Consider the following 13,989-nt stretch of genomic DNA (forward strand, 5'->3'; position numbering starts at 1 on the left):
ATAGTAACGAATCGGTAAGAAAACTGTGTTACAGACAGAATGCAGTCTTTGTACGTCTCAGGGAAATATTTAGTAAAATCTGCACTTCTCACAACAAATGAAGTCAAAACATCAATATCCTGAACATAGTACTGCATCGATAGTAGGCTGTATTCACAGCATTGCCGCTGTGCATGACCATGGCTTGTGTAAAATCGGTTGAGAGTTCAAGTGTGAACACACCTTTACTGGTCCTATAGGTGATTGTGTTGGAGCGAATGTGCAGGTTTACATAGCAAATGTTAATTTTTTGCCATATTTTCTGCTAGGAAGATGTACTATAATTGTAAAACTGACTAGTTCCATATCACAGTAAGAGGCACAACTGACTTTACACAAGTCATGGTGTTCTATCTGGGAAATTTGCACAGCTGTCAAATAGAGAACTTGATTTCCAGAATTCACATCTTGTCGCACATTAAAAATGAAACTCTTTTACTTTGTAATGAATGTAATTATACCATTATAACATGCAACCATGGATGAATAACTAAGTGTCGAAAATTGTAATACACAGGAACAGAACATAGTGCAGAAGTCAAGTATATGGTAGGATGTGTGGTATGCCCACTCATTAGCACACTTCTATGATTAACGGGTGTGTGCGGAAGAATGAATCACTGTCACTCTTCACATTTCAATAGCCACGAAAGGAAATTTCACAAATAAAAATTAATATACAGAAAATAAAATACTGTGAGCTGTTAAGTATTGGACACGATGAAAGAATTTCCCACATGTTGCCAAATGCATATGTCACTAGAGAAGAGCCGGCCGCGGTGGCCAAGCAGTTCTAGGCGCTGCAGTCCGGAACCGCAGGACTGCTACGGTCGAAGGTTCGAATCCTGCCTCGGGCATGGATGTGTGTGATGTCTTTAGGTTAGTTAGGTTTAAGTAGTTCTAAGTTCTAGGGGAGTGATGAGCTAAGATGTTAAGTCCCATAGTGCTCAGAGCCATTTGAACCACTAGCGAAGACATTGTAGCTTCAGTTCTTATTGGATTCTCAGCAGCACTAGTTACAACACCAACCTTTGGATTAATGTGAATCTCATTCATTTTTAAACTATATAGTCTTCCTTCTCCAGGCCATTTGGTTGCTACAGTCTTAAGAAAATGAGAATAACTTGACTTATTTTCTGCTGAAACGTTTATGCAAGCAATATGTTCTGTATTTGCTATGGATGTGGTACATATGCAAAACACTGAAATGTTCAAATATTGAGAAAGAGTACAGCAGCATATTAAACACATATCTATTGGAACATTACCAGTTTTTCTCGGATTGCTGCCAACCATTCACAGTCTGTGTCTGTGTCTAACAGTGATATCTCTTTTATCGTCACTGGAACGGCAATTGCTTGAAAGTTCTGGGGCACAACACTTGTCTGCAACGTGTGAAATATCAGTTAATTAGTAGTAACAGTAATAGATAGCAAGCTGCTCCATACTAACACGTAACGTTTTACATTTTAGTAGTCTATATGGCTTCTCTGGCTTTATATTTTAATTTCATTACTATGAGAACATGTAAATCAGAACAGTCGCCTTGATAGGTGGACCAGCGATCTTTGGATATATATAGAAAAAGTTTAAAAACAAAAATAGCAGATCTCACAGCAACTGAGAAACCTAAGATCAGACATTCACGATCTGTACGTTTCGTATCAGCTTAGTATGCCGGCTTCAAAGCGTTTTCACACGTTTGTGTGCAATGCAAGAGGTTGCAATCATACACAGGCAAGTTGACTGGCACGACTTTTGTTGAAGATATCTATGTACAATTTTTCAAAGCCTTTCTTAACTGAAATGATAATTAAATGAACACCCTAGCTGCAAGCAGGCGTTGATACACTTCGTTGGGGACATGTTGAAAATGTGTGCCCCGACCGGGACTCGAACCCGGGACCTCCTGCTTACATGGCAGACGCTCTATCCATCTGAGCCACCGCGGGCACAGAGGATAGCGCGTCTGCAGGGACTTATCCCTTGCACGCTCCCTGTGAGATCCACATTCCCAACATGTCCACAACACTACTTTCGTAGTGCGCCTATTAGATGTTTGCCCATCATACTCATTACTCGTGGCAGAGTAATCTACCAAGTCCCGTACGAGTTCGGGCATAGCGTGTGCGTTCGCACACAAGAAGGTCAAAGGCTGGGAACCCATATTTATTTCTTAACTTGCAATTGCGCAAAGAGTGTCTGTGGACGTATCCTATAGCTGCTTATCTGTATAGATATAAAGTTCTTTGGATTGGTTGTAAACATAAAACAGTGCTGTTATGAACGTCGGCATGTGTTATTTGTGGTACAGGTTATGTTGTTGATAAAATTCTGTTTTGTGTATGCGGCGCTTCTTCAACAATTTTTGTTATTTTCCTGAGGGTTGGGAGAAAGTACCAAAATGCATAAACATGGTCACCAGTTGAAAGGGAAAAAACACCCACAGAAAGGGAAAAAGAACGCACCTACTGTTCTTTCCAGGAAAGAAAAGAGAAAAGAACAGAGAAAGAGCCTCAAAATCAAAAAGCGTGAGTATTTTGCGAACAAAAGGCGTACCCCTGGCTTATTTGTACGAGCCCCTGAGGATGTGCGTCAAGTGGAAAAACTGAATGAGAGCAGCGCTAGTAATGAAGGGGACAGAGCCAAAAAGAGATTTCAGAAGGAGCAACAGCGAACAAAAGCGTTAAAACAAGAAATGAAGAAAAGTAGGGACAGGCAACTCTTAGAAGCCAATAAGGAAGAAGATAAAATAATAAGGAAACTGGAAAAACAACTAAAGCTGAATAAACGGAAATCCAAGAGTATTCCAAAATCGTTCTCTTCGGATGGCCTTGATTGTATCCTTTTATTTGCTACTGCCATACCTCGTGTGTAGCAATTTTCTGTGAGAGTTTTCTTGTTATTTTGTGTCTAGTATACAACTAATCACGTCGAATTGTTCCATCAATGTGACGCCGTAAACTACTTGCGATGTTTTTGTTCGTGTGTGTAATTTGTAGCTTGTTTGGAAAATATCTTCATGGAGATCGTGTTTTTTACTTGATTTATGGCGATCCATTGGTGACGGCAGACTTTGAGACGTGTCATATTGTACTACTCGTAGATTTATTCTTCTGTAGATCTGTTTTACAGCGAATTTTGACATGTCATGGTATTATAATTTAACGGCAACAAAAATAAACTATTTCACATATAGAGTCATTTATATACTTGCAAGTTCAGTACGAGATGAATTGGACAGATAGTTGGCCATTCCCTTAAAGTAGGAATAATCCTATAGTTTGCATGAAAGTTCTGGGACACAACACTAGTTGCATGAAACAGTTTATGGAATACATGGAAAACCCAAATCAGGATGCGTGGTTGCACTTTGGAGCCTCCAGAATACAAGGCCATTATGTTTAAAATATTTCTACCTCATTCAGTTTATACCTAATGTACAACAGTTTTGGCAATAAGTTGTTCAGTAGTACTGTACTGTTAATTTGTTTCTCGCTATATAAACATTGTTTCCTAACACTACACACGCTATCAGCTGCTGTTTGGACGATTTTGAGTGCTGCAGCTTCCCATTTGCTAACCTGAAAAAGTCCAGTCAGCATCCCCCTATAATGAGAGATGTTGAGCTCAGGAGGAGGAGGAGATGTTAATTCTTTCTTGGTAAGCGTAATTTCAGTTTAGATCTTCTTCCATGGTCATGTATTGCTGTTTGTGCAATAATTATCAATGTTACATTTAATGTGTACAGCTGATAGGTAACAGTACTCACACAGGGCAGTTAAAATCTGCAGTGCTTTGGACAGGTCTGTAGAATGAGCTTGACTAGTGTCTATGATTATTACTCTGATTGTAGCCCTTTTCTGCAGTTTGAAATCTGCATTTTATTTTTGGCATTTGTTCCCCAGGGCAGAATGTCATAGCTAGAATTGAGTGTACGTATGAATGATATTAACTAAAAGACATTGCCGCCATGGTGGTGATATCCAGTTTCCAAGTATCGTTGCATGGTCACGCCACTTACAGTGAGAATAAAGATTCATTACTAGAAAATTTTTGTGTGTTACCCAGTCTATAGAAATGTCATCTACATTTAACTTAACAGTATCATTTTTCCTCTTCACATTGCAATTCATGCTACTAGATTTCTTTATGTTAACTTTATTGCTTACTGACAAATTGTAAACTTTCTTGAGGGTTTAATTTATATTCTCTGAGAAGAGTTGTCTTGTTTTCTGCTGTCATCAGCGAAGTTACTTTTTTCCCACCAAGATTAACAATACAGGGAAAATCACATCAAGAACAATATTGGTCGTAATATGCGCACCGAAGGACCCCTGTATTAATGTATTTTGGTTCTGATAAGTGTTTAGACTTATGTAAGGTATGTGTAATCTCTACTCTGTGTATCCTGTCTGCTGGGTCTGATCGGGACTTGTCATTCGCTACCCCTCCGTATTTCTAATCTTCTTGTTTATTTAGTAGCATCTGATGGTAAACAGTATAAAATGCCTTAGAAAGATCTAAACATATGCCTGTGACATGTTAATCTTCATGAAGAACATCAAATGCCACGTTTGTGAATTCTATTTCTATAGTAGCTCTGCATAGCTTAGTAATATTGGTGGCAGTGCTGTAAGTTGCTATATTGATGACCTTTTTGGTAGTAGAAAAAGGAAGTGAAGGAAAGATAGTCGGAGCTATGTTAATGGAGGAAAGGACTGAAAAGGAAGATACCTGGTAAAATTTTGCACAGAGCACAATTTAATCATTGCTAATACTTGATTTAAGAAGGTGTAAGAAGATTGGGAAATACAGAAGCGTCCGATTCCACCCGTCTGCTTTGACCCATGACGTCACAAATATGGCGGAAACGACCATACACTACAACTCCAATATGGCGCCTATGACGTCATTACGTAAAAATGACCACAAACACGAAAATACATTGAAAAACCAACACACACACGTTCCACAAAAAACCTAATGAAACTAACGGGACAAGCGTGGGAAATTGGGGGTTTTTGGGTGGGGACACAGTAAACATAAACAAGTTTACACACATACCACCATACCAAACCACACAAAACAACGAAAAAAACCGACAACACAATATTCCCCAAATTGCACTAATCACAATATCCTCTGGAATCAGACACTTCCCTTGACCTATATAGCTCAACAGCAACTCCCGTTACCAAAACACCCACAACCACACATTGGAATCGAACACTTCCCTTGACCTATATAGGTCAACAGAAACTACCTATACCAAATCATAAAACCCAAAACTATAACCACGTCCAGAATCATCACTACCTCTAAAAACACAACAAACCAACAAAATTGGATTCGAACACTTCCCTTGACCTGTTACCCTTACGACATCTCCACATATAGCCATCCCTGGTCCGAGATGCCGGAACTTTAGTAAGCCTCATTTCTTCACGACACACTGAACACTCCACGACTTCATCCAAAAATCCGAATAGTTGAAGAAATTTTATTAGAGACAATGTACTGTCTCCCATTATTGCCGACAACCGAAAACTGTTGACGTTGTCAGTCATATCCATACATACCAAAGACATAAAAAAAGCAATTTACCAAAATTCACATACGACAAACAGAAAAAACTACAATAACGTCGACTTAACAAAACCAAATTTGTTAACTCACTGAAAAATATTCCGCTGAAAGCACAGTCACCACCGATACCACACACGTGCAATGCTACCACGCAAATGAACCCCGTACGCCACGTAACATGCTACCCATAGACACACCACCAGAGAGAACCACTGACCGCAACAATATGCCACCTATAAACACGCCAGCCGGCCGTGGTGGCCGAGCGGTTCTAGGCACTACAGTCTGGAACCGCACGACCGCTACGGTCGCAGGTTCGAATCCTGCCTCGGGCATGGATATGTGTGCTGTCCTTAGGTTAGTTAGGTTTAAGTAGTTCTAAGTTCTAGGGGACTGATGACCTCAGAAGTTAAGTCCCATAGTGCTCAGAGCCATTTGAACCATTATAAACACGCCACACAAGCAAAATAAACCAAAAACATCACCTAACACACAACACATAAACACACCACCAGAGAACACCACCGATCACATCAAAACGACACCTACAAACACGCCACTCTCACAAACTAAATTCCGCACTGTCGTGATGTCGCCCACCACAATAGCCTTACGTCCCTGTTTGTTTCCACTGATTCATGAGTCCCTGTGGCCTTTAGTTATTTATCAGTTGCATTTAGGTGCTGTCCATGTGCTGCAGATAGCTCTTTGTTACTACAAATATTAATAAAACAAGTGTTGTGGAAGCACTTCACTATTTTTTGAGTGTTTTGTGTGTGGATTGAATTTTTTGGTTTACACAAGACGATTCAGGCAGGTCATGCCTGTGTGATACTCCAACTGCAATCACATTTGTATTTTGTAATGCTGACAAGGCTTTTTGTAGTTAACAAATTGCCAAGTTGGCTTCATTCTTTGCTACATCATCAGCTCAAATAACTGCAAAATCTTCATTTGTCAGCTTATGCAGGTAATTGCATTTTTGTAATATTACACTAGTGGAGGACCTGGTATCACCGTCCTGTAGATGTCATATCTACTTGAAGCAAAATTTAAAATGTTTCTTGCACAGTCTCTGACATGGCTATCAGAGGCAATGAATATTTTGGGTCTCCTACTCTTTAACTGACTCTCAGGTGCAATGGTTTGCATTTTCATTGCTGTGCCCTTAGATTGCTTTCGTTTTAAAACTGCATTCTGTGTTGTGGTATGCACGCTGTGTTGTGAATCGTGCTTTATGTTGGACGCCTCGAATCTGTAGATTTTACATGTTCCTTTCTTGTCTGAGTTTTGCTTCTGGAGTTTGTTTGTTAGTACACATATAAATGTTTTCAAATACTTAAGTTCCTTTCTTACTAGCTTAGCCACTGATCTTGGCAAGTGGACAGGGTGTGTCTGTTCCAGTTTTACAGGGCTTTTGTAAGATTTTGGGTGCATACACATCAGTGGGACAATCTTACCTGAAGATCATTGGTAATTTTACATTTAGTTAAGTACAGGAGATATAGCACACATGCATTTATTTTTAATACGACATTTTATGACATTTTAAATGAGTAGAACAACTATATGTCCACCTTCTTAGCTGAGTGGTCAGAGAGGCTGACTACCATGGAGATGACCTGGGTTTGATTCCTGGTATTCCCAGGGATTGCACCTTGGTGGGAGGACTGGAGAGGGATGCACTCAACTTCGGGATGCCAGTTGTGGAGCTACTTAACCATGTAGTAGCAGCTTCATGTCGTGAAAACTTAACAGCTGGGAGAGCGGTGTGCTTACTCCGAGCCCCTTCATACATCATCAGATGTTGCCATTGGTGGAGGGTGACATGGCGGATGATCAGTACAAGTGGGTCCACTGGGGCATATGGGCATAATTTACATGTTTATTTCTTTTACTACAACTAAAGTGTGCGTCATTTATGACGGCGACTGAGTTTAGGTTCGCTCTGCGCGTCTGACGTCACAAAACACAGTCAGCCAATGAACAGAGAACGACGTTGCCAGAGCTCGACTGCAGTGCAGAGCATGGACGAGTGTCTTCAGTTTTAGAAACGTTCAGTCATAAATAAAGTAATGGAGCAAAAGCAATGTCTTGATAACATACTTTCTTTTATAGAAAGTTTGGAAAAAGCATTCTTTATACCAATTGCTTCATATTATATTAATTAATTAAACCAAACAAGCAATAAGCCGACTAATTCAGGCGATAGCAAGGAAAGGTGTTTGTATCATTCTCACTAACCACTTTTTCTCAATTAAGAACAGCAGTAATTGTTTATTTCCTATTGTACTTCGACGAAACGTAAGTAATTCATAGTCATACCAACAGTGTTTGTCGGTATTTTGCGTGATATTTTAAAGTCCTCCAGGAGATGTATTGACTGATGAGCTGCGTTAGTGTAATGGTTAAAGTGTATGGCTGCTAAGCAAAAGGATCTGAGTTCAAACCTTGTTTGGTGCTTAATATTTTCTTTATTTAAAAACAATATCGAAGTGTCATACTTCATGAATTTTATTTGTTTGAATGTAATTTTTTGAAATTTTTAGTGGCATCTAAAATCGACCATACGGAAAGTATACGCTATGGACTTTTACCTCTGCAAACTCTTCAAATTTTCAACAAAATGGTTTACTACATCTAATGCTGCACAATAACTGCGTTGAACATCGAAACAAAATTAAGTCATTTATGGGGGGAAAGTATCAGTCAAGAAGATGTGTAAAAATCAAATTTTTGGGCCAAATAGTTTTTGTGAAATCGAATGATAAAGTGTGTCAAAGCAGTCGAAACACCATGTGACTGCAAAGGCGAGCAGTGCAATAATGACAAAATCGCGCACACTGCGGAATGCAGGGAGCATGTCTCTGTAGCAGCAAAAGGGTTAATGCGGCGGTGGTGGATTTACTTCATAAACTGCGTGCTCCCCCCTAAACGTAAGTTTGCAAACTATACTGTGGCGCTGCTTCTCTTGGCGCGTACAACTGGCAACGCAGCAATCTCCTGTGTCTGGGTGGGCATGCGCGAACCGCCAAGATAAAAGAATTGAACTATAGATAGCTGTATCCACAGATGGATCTAAACAGGGGGTTCTCCATTGTCTGCTCTATTGGTTTCTTTGATGGTGTCCTCAAGTTCCAGTTGCCTCAAGAATTCGCTGTGTTTGTTGCAGAATTGTATGTGATCTTGATGCCACTAGTGGAGTTGACGTGTGTGGCGACTGCTAAATTCCATACCTGTCTTGACTCCCTGAATCCCTTTAACTCTTTACATCACTTGTACCTATCGGATAAAGTAGTTCAGAACACGCAGGACTTTCCTATCCATGTACAAAGGCTGAGGAAAGAGGTGATTTTCTGCTGGGTACCAGATTGTATGGCTATTAATGGAAATGAAATGGCAGATGTAGCAGCCAAGGTGGTGTATTGTGGTACTCATATGGTTCAGTGTGTCATCATCTTACGTGCTATCACTTCACTGTTGAGGGACAGAGTCACGTGTATTTGAAAAAAAGAATGACTGGCAGTGACACACAATAAGCTGTGCCCAGTAAAGTCAATATCTCAGCCATGGCGTATGTGTTTCCAGCCTTGCAGATGGGATGAGGTACTTGTCTTTCATCTTCATGTATGAGGGGGTACCCAAAAAAAGGGAATTATTTTTGAAAAGGTGTATATTTTCAAATTGTTTATAAAGCAACCTTATATCCTTCGAAATACTCTCCGTTACAACTAATACATTTGTACCACTGGTGCTTCCAGTGTTTGAAACATTTCTTGTAAACAACTTAAGAAATGACAGCTTCTCCCTCATTTTTTTCTTGACTTCGTCAGTGTTGTCAAATCAGTGTCTTTTCATGCTCCTCTTCATGTGTGGAAATAAGAAAAAGTCACACGAAGCTAGGTCAGGCGAGGAAGATGTGTGGGGCAGCAGAACCACACCATTTTTAGCCAAAAATTGACAGAGATGGCTGCGTGTGTGTATGTGAGTTGTCGTGGTCGAAGAACAAGTCTCCTGTCTGCCACAAATTGAGTCTTTTCTTGACAAACACTGTTGTGCAATCTTCTTAAAACTTCCAAATAAAAAATTTGTTTGCTGGTCTGACCTGGTGGAACAAACTCTGAATGAACTCTGCCCTTGGCATCAAAAAAGCAAATCGGCATTGTTTTGATGTTTGATTTGACTTGACAACATTTTTTTTGGACAGGGTGACAGCGACCTATTCCATTGGCTTGACTATTGCTTTGTTTCTGAGTCTTAACCATAGCACCATGATTCATCACCAATAATGACCTTTGACAGAAAATCTGGATCAGATTCACGCTGTTGTTTCAAAGTATGACATGTTTCAACTTGATGTTCCTTTTGGTTGTCAGTCAGAACCTGAGGAACAAACTTGGCAGCAACCTTTTTCATTCCCAAATCTTCTGTTAAAATTCGCTGATCCGAGCTCCAAGATAACCCACTCATCTCTGACATTTGATCAGTTGTCTGTCGATGATCTGAATTTTTTCAATATTTTTGTCAATTCGGGAAGTTGATGTATGTCATCAATTGACATCTTGCCATTTTTAAATCAAGCAAACCACTCATATACTTGAGTTTTTCCGATGTCATCTTTGTAAGCAGCATTTTTACCAAATAGAGAACAAAATTTCACAGCTGCATGTTGTTCACTTAAACTTGCCATCATAAAACATAAAACAAGAACAAAACAGCATTAGCAAAAACAATCACTGCAGATGACAACACAGGCGACACTGAACTGTGAATAGGTTGCGCTATACCTGCCAAGTGGCAGAAATGTGTACTACACGAGCTCTGCCCATGGCAATGTCATTCCGGTTTTTTGGGTAGCCTCCTCATGGTACACAGTAGGACTCAACCATATGATGCAAGGCTTCTTGCTGTAGTAAGAGAACCCTCCAGTGTGTGCTGTATGAATCACAGTGTGTCACAGTTTAGTCAAATTTGTTCTATATTCAGTTGAGAGGGCAGCAGTTAATTTACTGGCAGATTCACCATCTATTTTTATTGGCAGTCTAATAAATGTGGTATTTTAAGCTTTTTTTTTTTTTTTAATGTCTGACTTGTCCTTTTCTTTCAAATTTTAGAAAATTTAATCCATTTGAGCCTACTAATTATTGTAAGGATGGTGACAAACTTACCATTAAATGCCAGTAAACCACAAACACACATGAATTGTTTATATAAGAATGGAAAAGTTAGCACACCGGACTCACATTTGGGAGGAAAATGGTTCAAACCTGCGTCCAGCCATCCTGATTTAAATTTTCCATGATATCCCTAAATCACTCTAGACAAATGCTGGGGTGTTTACTTTGAAAGGGCATGGCTGATTTCCTTCCCCATTTTTCCCTAATTCAATGGGACTGATGACCTCACTGTTTTGTTCCCTCCCCCAAACAAACAAAGAATGGAAAAACTGCTAGAAGGCAACCTTGGAGAACATCGGTATGGGTTCTGGAGAAATACAGGAACACATGAGGCAATACTAACCCAATAACTTATGTTAGAAGATAGGTTAAAGCTATATTTATAGCATTTGTAGGTTAAAAGAAAGCTAATATTAACATTAAAAAACACAATGTTTGGCATTGGAATAAATTTTAAGTGAAGTTTTTGACATTGTTGGTCTGAATACACTCTTTGAAATTCTGAAAGTAGTGGGGATAAAATACTCAGAGTGAAAAATCGTTTATGACTCGTACAGAAACCAGATGGCAGTCATAAGAATTGAAGAGCTTGAAAGGGAAGAAATAGTTGAGGCGGGAGTGAGACAAGATTGCAACCTATCCCCAATATTCTTGAGTGTGTTCATTAAGCAAGAATTAAAGGAATTGAAGGAGAAATTTGGAAAGAAAATGAAAGTTGAGGGAGAGGAAATAAAAACTTTGAGGTTTGCCAATGACATTGTAATTCTGCCAGAGGCTGGAAAGTACTTGGAAGAGCAAGTAATCAGAATGAGTAGTGCCAAGGGAAATAGATTAGGAAACAAGACACCAAAGAGTTAGGTGAGGTTTGTTATTTGGGAAACAGTAAGTAGAGAGGATATAAAATGTAAATTGACAATAGTAAGAAAAGTTTAACGAAAAAAAGGAACTTATTAACACATTATAGAAATTGAAGTGTTAGGAAGTGTTTTCTGGAGGTATTTGTGTGAATTGTAGCCTTGCGCAGGAGTGAAACCTGGATGATAAACAATTCTACATTTACATTTATACTCCACAACACACCCAACGGTATGTGGCGGAGGGCACTTTACGTGCCACTGCCATTACCTCCCTTTTCTGTTCCAGTCGCGTATGGCTCGCGGGAAGAATGACTGCCGGAAAGCCTCCATGCATGCTCGAATCTCTCTACTTTTACATTCGTGGTTTCCTCGGGAGGTATAAGTAGGGGGAAGCAATATATTTGATACCTCATCCAGAAACACACCCTCTCGAAACCTGGACAGCAAGCTACACTGCGATGCAGAGCACCTCTCTTGCAGAGTCTGCCACTTGAGATTGCTAAACATCTCCGCAACGCTATCATGCTTACCAAATAACCCTCTGACGAAACACGCCGCTCTTCTTTGGATCTTCTCTATCTCCTCTGTCAACCCAACCTGGTACGGATCCCACACTGATGAGCAATACTCAAGAATAGGTCGAACGAGTGTTTTGTAAGCCACCTCCTTTGTTGATGGACTACGTTTTCTAAGGATTCTTCCAATGAATCTCAACCTGGCACCTGCCTTACAAACAATTAATTTTATATGGTCATTCCACTTCAAATCGTTCCGCACGCATACTCCCAGATATTTTACAAAAGTAACTGCTACCAGTGTTTGTTCCGCTATCATATAATCATACAATAAAGGATCCTTCTTTCTATGTATTCGCAACACATTACATTTGTTTATGTTAAGGGTCAGTTGCCACTCCCTGCACCAAGTGCCTATCCGCTGCAGATCTTCCTGCATTTCTCTGCAATTTTCTAATGCTGCAACTTCTCTGTATACTACAGCATCATCCGTGAAAAGCCACATGGAACTTCCGACCCTATCTACTTGGTCATTTATATATATTGCGAAAAACAATGGTCCCATAACACTCCCCTGTGGCACGCCAGAGGTTACTTTAACGTCTGTAGACATCTCTCCATTGAGAACAACATGCTGTGTTCTGTTTGCTAAAAACTCTTCAATCCAGCCACACAGCTGGTCTGATATTCCGTAGGCTCTTACTTTGTTTATCAGGCGACAGTGGGGAACTGTATTGAACGTCTTCCGGAAGTCAAGGAAAATGGCATCTACCTGGGAGCCTGTATCTAATATTTTCTGGGTCTCATGAACAAATAAAGCGGTTTGGGTCTCACACGATCACAGTTTCTACTCCGACGGAGTAGTTTCTGGGTTTCCAGAAATGACATCATACGCGAGCAAAAAACATGTTCTAAAATTGTACAACAGATCGATGTCAGAGATATAGGCCTATAGTTTTGCACATCTGCTTGACGACCCTTCTTGAAAACTGGGACTTCCTGTGCTGTTTTCCAATCATTTGGAACCTTCCGTTCCTCTAGAGACTTGCGATACACGGCTGTTTGAAGGGGGGCAAGTTCTTTCGCGTACTCTGTGTAGAATCGAATTGGTATCCCGTCAGGTCCAGTGGACTTTCCTCTGTTGAGTGATTCCAGTTGCTTTTCTATTCCTTGGACACTTATTTCGATGTCAGCCATTTTTTCGTTCGTGTGAGGATTTCGAGAAGGATCAATTCAGACAATAAGACAATAGAAGCTTTTGAAATGTGTTGCTACAGAAGAATGTTGAAGATTAGATTGGTAGGTAGAGTAATTAATGAAGACATGCTGAATAAAACTGAAAAAAAGAAAAAAAAATTATGGCACCACTTGTCTAGAAGAAGGACCAGTTGATAGGACACATCGTGAGGCATCAAGGATGTGGCTATGGAGGTAAGTGGAGGGGGTGGGGGGATTGTAGAGGTAGATCATGGATGGATACAGTAAGTAGGCTCAAATGTGTGTAGGGTACTCTAGTTATGCAGAATGACAACAGCAGCATTGTGCCAGACTGATCTATAGAGTATCCTGAGATTCTGGTTAGTTTGGAAGGTGATAGTGTGTTATGTGTTGGCAAAACAAACAGGAGTGTTATGACAATTTTTTATATATTTTGCCTTATACAGCTACATTACAAATGATAACCTATAATTTCATACTTTTGTCCAATATTTTCAAATTTTTGCTGCATTTTTAGGTATTACTTAGGAAAACATCCCACACAAAACTCTTAATCCCCTGGAGATACCATTATAGGTTTTGTTTTTCTGATGT

The 13,989-nt window shown here is 39.8% G+C and overlaps 1 protein-coding gene and 1 non-coding gene across 2 annotated transcripts in view; one reads left to right on the forward strand and one right to left on the reverse strand.

Moving 5' to 3' along the window:
• Nucleotides 1–1,917: 1,917 nt before the first annotated feature.
• Trnat-ugu (transfer RNA threonine (anticodon UGU)) lies at nt 1,918–1,992 on the reverse strand. Its single transcript has one exon. It is a non-coding gene; the product is annotated as a tRNA-Thr (tRNA).
• Nucleotides 1,993–2,304: 312 nt separating this feature from the next.
• The window catches only part of LOC126236169 (nucleolar MIF4G domain-containing protein 1), a 131,789-nt gene continuing 120,104 nt past the window's right edge, over nt 2,305–13,989 (forward strand). Inside the window, exon 1 of the mRNA XM_049945265.1 lies at nt 2,305–2,879. Within this exon, the coding sequence (XP_049801222.1) occupies nt 2,444–2,879 (436 nt within the window). The 5' untranslated portion in view covers nt 2,305–2,443. The remainder of the gene's footprint in view (nt 2,880–13,989) is intronic.

Source organism: Schistocerca nitens, chromosome 2, assembly GCF_023898315.1.
Source record: "Schistocerca nitens isolate TAMUIC-IGC-003100 chromosome 2, iqSchNite1.1, whole genome shotgun sequence".
In the NCBI taxonomy this organism is placed as follows: Eukaryota; Metazoa; Arthropoda; class Insecta; order Orthoptera; family Acrididae; genus Schistocerca; species Schistocerca nitens.